Source organism: Rhinichthys klamathensis, unplaced genomic scaffold (genome assembly GCF_029890125.1).
Source record: "Rhinichthys klamathensis goyatoka isolate OS25496 unplaced genomic scaffold, OSU_Roscu_1.1 h1tg000775l_1, whole genome shotgun sequence".
Lineage (NCBI taxonomy): Eukaryota > Metazoa > Chordata > Actinopteri > Cypriniformes > Leuciscidae > Rhinichthys > Rhinichthys klamathensis.
Window position 1 is genome coordinate 622,501 of NW_026607174.1, and position 7,421 is coordinate 629,921.

General features: G+C 41.4%; 1 protein-coding gene across 1 annotated transcript in view; it reads right to left on the bottom strand.

Moving 5' to 3' along the window:
* The window catches only part of neurl1b (neuralized E3 ubiquitin protein ligase 1B), a 7,309-nt gene extending 88 nt beyond the window's left edge, over positions 1 to 7,221 (bottom strand). The window contains exons 1-3 of the mRNA XM_056243071.1: positions 6,483 to 7,221; positions 3,409 to 3,531; positions 1 to 185 (exon numbers count right to left, since the gene is read on the bottom strand). The exon at positions 1 to 185 is cut by the window's left edge and continues 88 nt beyond it. Of these exons, the coding sequence (XP_056099046.1) occupies positions 1 to 185; positions 3,409 to 3,531; positions 6,483 to 7,221 (1,047 nt within the window). The remainder of the gene's footprint in view (positions 186 to 3,408; positions 3,532 to 6,482) is intronic.
* Between the last annotated feature and the right edge of the window lie 200 nt (positions 7,222 to 7,421).

Consider the following 7,421-nt stretch of genomic DNA (forward strand, 5'->3'; position numbering starts at 1 on the left):
GGTCTGTCTCTTGAGCCTCAGTCCGCAGTCGTTGCACAGACACATGTGTCCACAGGTGTAGATGACGGTGTCCACCTCCTGGTCGAAGCACACGGTGCACTCGCTGCTCTTGGTGCTCAGAGGGGCGTCGCACAAGGACAGGGTGGGTGAGACGGGAGGACTGAGAGGAGAGCTGGGAGCCGTCACTGAAACACAACACACAGTAAAGCTGCTGAGAGAGCCTATCACGGCACAGAACGGCACTTCTGGATGTTAAAGGTGCAGTGTGTAAGTTTTAGCGGCATCTAGTGGTGAGGTTGTGAATTGCACCCAACAGAAGTTACGCTGGCCGACAGGAAGTGATGTCGTCGTCTGAGACAGCAGAGAGTAGCCAGTTCAGCAATGAGGTTTCTTTACAAAGATAAATTAAGAAATTAGTAGGGCTGTCAGTTAAACACGTTATTAACGGTGTTAACACAAACCCATTTTAACGGCGTAAAAAAATTTATTGCGCGATTAACGGCCTTTTTGGCCTAGCAAACTTTCTCACATGCTTTTGCAACAGGACGCGGCGCTGCGCTATGAAACCCATTCATTTCAATGGCTAGCGCCGCGCGAGGACGTTTTGTTGCTTCGTCGACCAAAGCGAAAGCGGATCTAGCTAGACCGGAAACAAAACAGCAGGCACGCCGCACACACTTGTTTGGGCTTGCGAGACGGCCAAATAAATAGTTGGTTAACGTTACGTTTTGAGTGGATGACGAGCGCGAGACGCCGAAATGGATGCCGATAAGATTCTGAATGGAAAGTTTACTTTTAAAAAGTTGCCAAATGGTTCCATTGACGAGACCAAAGTGATCTGTGTGTTGTGCCGTTGTGAACTGAGCTATCATCATCGCAGCACGTCCAGTCTGAAATACCACTTGATGATGGCACACACACACACACACACACACACACACACACATACACAGCTGATGCGAATTCTCCGCCCCCTCGTCAATATCAGGACCTCGTCTGTATTTCTTTCACCCTTTTATTGATGGACAGTGTTACATTGTGTGAGAGATTATTTGCTCCAAGTGAGAATGTTAGTGTGAAATTGAACACAGTATATGTCAATGTTGTTTTCAATAAAAACGTTTGCACAAAGCAAGCCGATCCACTTTTCCATGTTGATAAGAGCATTAAAATGAGAAAAAAAAATGGGACAAAAAGAAATCAAGAGACATTTAAAATAGATAAAAATGTGTGATTAATTGCGATTAATTGTGAGTTAACTATGACATTAATGCGATTAATCGCGATTAAATATTTTAATCGTTTGACAGCACTAGAAATTAGGTTTACTTAGTTATTCAGTAAAATGATATGTTATTGTTACTTGTTCATCATTGTGTCAGTGTTTTATTCGCTGACTTTAGCAGCTTCTCATCATGAAGAACAACATAGTGACGAAACGCGTTTGTCCGCTCAGGGCCACCGTAGAAACATGTGTGTGTAAGCGGACCCGCGGTGTGTGTAGAGAGAAACGCCTCGTTCTAAGCTAATAAACACATAACGCTTCATTATGTAAGGTCTTTACACACCACTGAAAACATAGTTATCTTTATGATATTGCATTTCTGTCAACAGATCCTCCTAAAAATTACACACTGCACCTTTAAAATAACAAATTATTTAACTGAAACATTAAATATAGCACCACAGAGGCAGAATGAGGAGCTAGCGAGCATCAGACCAACTGCAACAATGAGCAAAGACATTTGGAGATGAAAGCTGAAAGCACATATATACAATCACTTGTTATGTGACATAATTGCTTATTAGTTTTGACCAATAGATGTCGCTAACACCTAATTGATCTGGTGTGGTCAGGGTTGGGTAACAATTACACACATAAAGTTTAGTATCAATATGTGTAATCTTTCCCGGGATACACCCTCAGGGGTAGTTTGGCATTATGCCATCACATTTGTTGATGGGGTATACAACATTTTCGGGTTTCAGTTGCGTCTATCGATATGAAATCTATACCTGACTTGAATTTGGTGGAGGAGTCAAAAGAAAAAGAAAAGTAAAGAAAATAAAAATGTCGGACAGGAAGTTGGGCCGACTATAGCGAGTTTGGTATCTATGACCCAAGGCATCTACTGAGAACAGTTTCATTACAATAGGCTAAATGAATCAAAAGCTATTAGCATTTTGCTAAATTTCATTATAACTCAACCACAAGTCTGTCTGTAGCTCAAACAGTAGAGCGCTGGTTCGTGGGTTCGATTCCCAGGGAAAGCAAGAACTAATAAGAATGTAAATGTGTACCTTGAAAATGTAATGTAAGTCGCTTTGGATAAAAGCGTTTGCCAAATGCATAATTGTAAATGTAAAGTCTCGAAACTTCTTGAGTAGCTTCAGGGCACAGTGACACTTAGCGAGTTTTGTAACGATATGCTAATGCGTACGTAAAAGATAGCATTTTACAGCAAAATGCCCAAAATGGTTGATATGGGAAAATGAGATATGCATTGCAGCCTGATTGTTAGGGTGTTCTGCACGGTTGCTAGGGTATTGCTCTGTGGTTGCTAGGGTGTTCTGGCTTGTTTACACCTGGTATTAAGATGCGTTTTGTTTGATCGGATCACAAGTGACACTAAATACAGGTGTGAACGGGGTCTAAATGCATAAACATTATGGGAAGCGCTCTAGCCAGACGGGATTTAAACTTCCTCGGCTGGAGACCTGAGTTTGGTTAGATCGAAATATCTGGGGAAAAAACACACATTCACCCGCCCATAGACCCTCCCCTCGAAGAAATCAGGACAGAAGTGGATGAAAGTGGACAAAAGAGACGGATTAAAACGCCAGGTGTGAACGGGAATGAGTCTCCCTCGCATACTTGTGATCCGATCCACCAAAACACACCAGGGCCAATAGTTGAGCAATAGTGAAAGTGATGCGTGGCTGAAGTTTTTAATGTCGAAATTTGCTGGTGAAACATGTAATGTTTAAAAACAAACTTCTACAGCTCTGCTAAAGTCACGATGAAAAGGAAGTAGCGACAGATCTTTTATCCCGTAATGTGACATGCAAACAGAAAAAGAAATAAGTATAGGGCGGGACTTGGTTATGTCCACCGGCTGTTGATTGGATGTTGAGATGTGGGCGTGGCTCTCAAGATGAGCTTAAGAGGAATCAATGAGTGGAGAAAACCTGCATATGTCATAAGAGAAGATCTTGGAAGATCCAGCGGTGACATTTCAGTTGAACATTAAAAATGAAACACGCACGGATGAATCAGTCACTATGAGATCAGTAACATGCATTTAGAAGCAGGGTGGAACATGAAAATGAATGTCATGCCGACTCTAATCAGTCATTTGCTGATATGAGCCTTTGGCCTGTGAATGTGAGCTGATGTGTGAGACTCACCCAGAGACGACTCGGATGCTGACGAGGATCTGTTGACACTGAAAGCCAGATCTGAGTCGCTGTCGTCAGCCGTTGATCCCTGAGACACTGAGGGGGAGGTGGGGGCGCTGGCCTGAACCGTTCCTGACGGACACACAGAGCAACATTTACCACATCATCGTTATTATAACCACCATCAAATCTCCTTCAGCTGACTACAACACAATATTAAAGAATGTGTATAGATAAAATTAAGTCTAACATACATGTAATATAGTTCATTTACTGGCGTGTTGGTCAGTACAGCACACATGCCTTGCTAAAATACAATATCATATCAGCTATGACATGATCACATGTTTATCTACTGTGTTAGCATAGAACTGTATAGAATTATTATTATGGTCCCAAAGAAAAACAATAATCAAATGTTTATCATAATGTAATAACTTGTTCCACCACTGAAATGAAATGCAATATGCAGTTGTAATCATAATTTTGAGACAGCCAAAGTCATTAAAAGTTGCATTTTCAGTTGAATTTGGGGAAACAACTTGAAACATTTGTTGTGTTGAGCTATTTCAATTACTTTTGTTTGATTTGATCATTGCAAACAGCTGAAAGTGTGTAAATTTGGCCAATAAACCTGATTTGCATATGCAATGGGGGTTGAATAGTTTCGGTTACAACTGTAGCATGGCCTCTTGTTTCTTATGACTAAAATTAGGCAGCATATTCCTATTTCCATTCCAGGGAGGAATATCATGTTCTGTTTTCGATACAGTAATATAAGGACATTAATGTGTCCAAATCAATGCGATTGTCCCATGGCCCTCACACATGTTAGGACTGCATGCTCTTCGTCTGATATAATCATGTGCACTGAGATGAATGGAACAGAAAACAGTTTTCCATCGCATTTTCCCTGCTTTTTGCAGAATGCCATGCTGTTCTGAATCACCTAATGTGGCACGAGGGAATTATTTAGGAACACGGGTAAAGGAAAAGCGTCATCCTGAAATAAAGTCGACTTTTGGACCTGTTTGAATGTATTAGTTACGGGGCGAGGAACCCTGGAGTGCGATGTCTTTTCCAGCAATAAAGCAGCTATACAGAAAGTTATTAACACTGCACAGCTGGCTCATAACACACAAATGAACCTGGACTATGACACTGTTTTCTTCTAGATCTGCTGTACAGCCGAAACAAACCCTGTTGGGTAACACTTTACTTGAAGGGGTGTGCATAAGACTGTCATGACACCTTCATAATCATGACATGACACAGGAGGGTTTATGCATGTTTATGACAACTGTCATTAAGTGTCATTCGCTCAATTATGACATTTTTAATGCAAATATGACATTGTTTGAGATGTCTTTGTTATGACAACTTGACATAAACCAATACATCATAACCTGTCAGTGTCTTTGTCATGTCAACTTGACATTACTAACACAACACAACCTGTCATAAACATGCCATAGCAGATTAATCATCAAACTTAAGAAAGCACTTAGCTTTATGGGTTATCATTACATTAAACTGTCATGTGGTTGGTTTTGACATTGGCTGTCATGAGGCCATTATAACATGTTAATTACAAATTCAATCTGTACCACTGTAGTTGAGGTCAAGAAAAATATTCATGACACAGTTATAACGGCCTCATGACAGCCAATGTCAAAACCAACCACATGACAGTTTAATGTAATGTTAACCCATAAAGCTAAGTGCTTTCTTAAGTTTGATAATTAATCTGCTATGTCATGTTTATGACATATTTATGACAATTTATGATATCTTGATAATGTCAAATTGTCATGACAAAGACACTGACAGGTTATGATGTATTGGTTTATGTCAAGTTGTCATAACAAAGACATCTCAAACAATGTCATATTTGCATTAAAAATGTCATAATTGAGCGAATGACACTTAATGACAGTTGTCATAAACATGCATAAACCCTCCTGTGTCATGTCATGGTTATGAAGGTGTCATGTCAGTCTTATGCACACCCCTTCAAGTAAAGTGTTACCAAAGCGCTATATAAGTAAATGTGACTTGACATGACATGTTTATGATGCTTCCATTTGTGTTATTTCATCATTTTGATGACTTCACTATTATTCTGGAAAGAAACCTAGATTCTAGATAGAGAAATTCTAGAAAGAAGAACAGAATGAATGGATGTTTTAAACTTCTGACCGGTAGTGTAAAAACATACCATGTGATAAACTATACAGGCAAACCAAAATGTATTCAGACACCTTCAACATTTCTCACAGTATCAGTTTATTCGCTATAGTTTAGAAAATGGTGATAAACATGAGCAGAACTCAGAGTTCTCAGATCAGTGGATATTTGACTGGTTTTGTCCGTCCTTCTGTTAGACTCTCACACATGAATTATGTTGAATATCTGTCAGCTGTTCAATTTAACTACACAATTAGAGAATACCAGTTTAGCTCAACCAGTGACCAAGCAATGCTTCATGTTGTTCAGTGTGTGTGTAAAAAGAGCATTAGCAATTACAGAAAACACACTTCAGCAAAACATGATCAGCTCAAAGTGGAGGAATCATTTTTGCTCCCAAATTTTTACTGGTAGTCACTGTGTGAAGAGTTTATGGGTGTAATATGTCACAGTTTACTTTATTCTGCTCTCCTCACTCACATAAATGAACTATAGTGTCCGGCACACACTAGTAAAGAAATATAAAAAAATATTTCGGTAACACTTTACAATAAGGTTTATTAGTTAACATTAGTTAAAGTATAAACTAACAATGAGCAAAACATTTGTTACAATATTTATTAATGAAAATCCAGCTGTTCATTATGTGTTCATGTTAGTTCACAGTGCATTAACTAATGTTAACAAAAACAACCTTTGATTTTAATAACGTATTAGTAAACGTTGAAATTAATATTAACTAAGATTAATAAATGCTGCACAAGTATTGTTCATTCTTAGTTCATGTTAACTAATGAACTTTATTGTAAAGTGTGACCATTATATCTGGTGTCTGAATAATTCGTGGTTTGTTTGACTGTCTCATGTGATAACTTCTGTTTCTCAATGAATCCTACCTAATATCCTGAGTCGGTTCACGGCCCCGTGGAGCGTGAAGAAGGCCCACAGAACCTGAGAGGAGTCGACACACAGGAGCCGAGCGCTCGCCCCGCCGTTGACCCCATGATGCACCTCTCCGCTGGGCATGAAGGTGAAGCTGAGCACGTCTCCGGCCGCCGGCACCGGGAAGCCCCTGTACACCACCCAATACTCCTTACGGTCCAGAAGCACCTCCGGGTCGGCCGGCAGGTCCCCCGCGCTGAGGCTGCCAGGGTCACAAGAGGTCATGCCAAAGAGAAGAGCCCCGAAGTACGGCAACCCCAAATGCCCCACCTCGACGTAAAGAGTCTCGCCCACCCGAACGGGCCGGTCGCTGAACATCAGAGTCCGGCTGCTGTCCAGAAAGTGTGTGCACGCGACAGTGCGGTCGTTCGAGAGCACCACGTCGGGCCCCCGCACCGGGTGGAAGTGCAGGTGTGTGTCGAGCGGGCCTCGGCTCGGCCTGGAGGACGAGGGCGTCGAGGAGCCGCAGACGGGGATCAGCGTGTTGCAGTTGCTCAGGTGTAGCGTGGCGAACTTGGCGGCGGCGGCCTGGTTGGTCTCCAGCTGGTTGTTGCTGTAGTTGGCCGAGTCGTGGTTGCTCTGCGGGAGATAGGCACTGAGTCGCGCGGCGCTCAGGACGCTGGAGCCCACGCTCTCCGCAAACGTGCTCTCTGAGGAGGGAGACACAGGTGAGGCCGGACACGCACTATACATCGCAACACAAAAATGCATTAATATGTATTATATATATATAATATGGCTGAATTAAAAAGTGATAGAGGACACCTAGTAAAGGAGTTCTGGTGAAACTGACTGTTTACCGTTCGAAATTAATAAATAAATACACTGTGAGTAACCATAGCAACAGGCAGTCAAAGTATCTGGTTCCAATTTATTGTATCAAAACAAACATC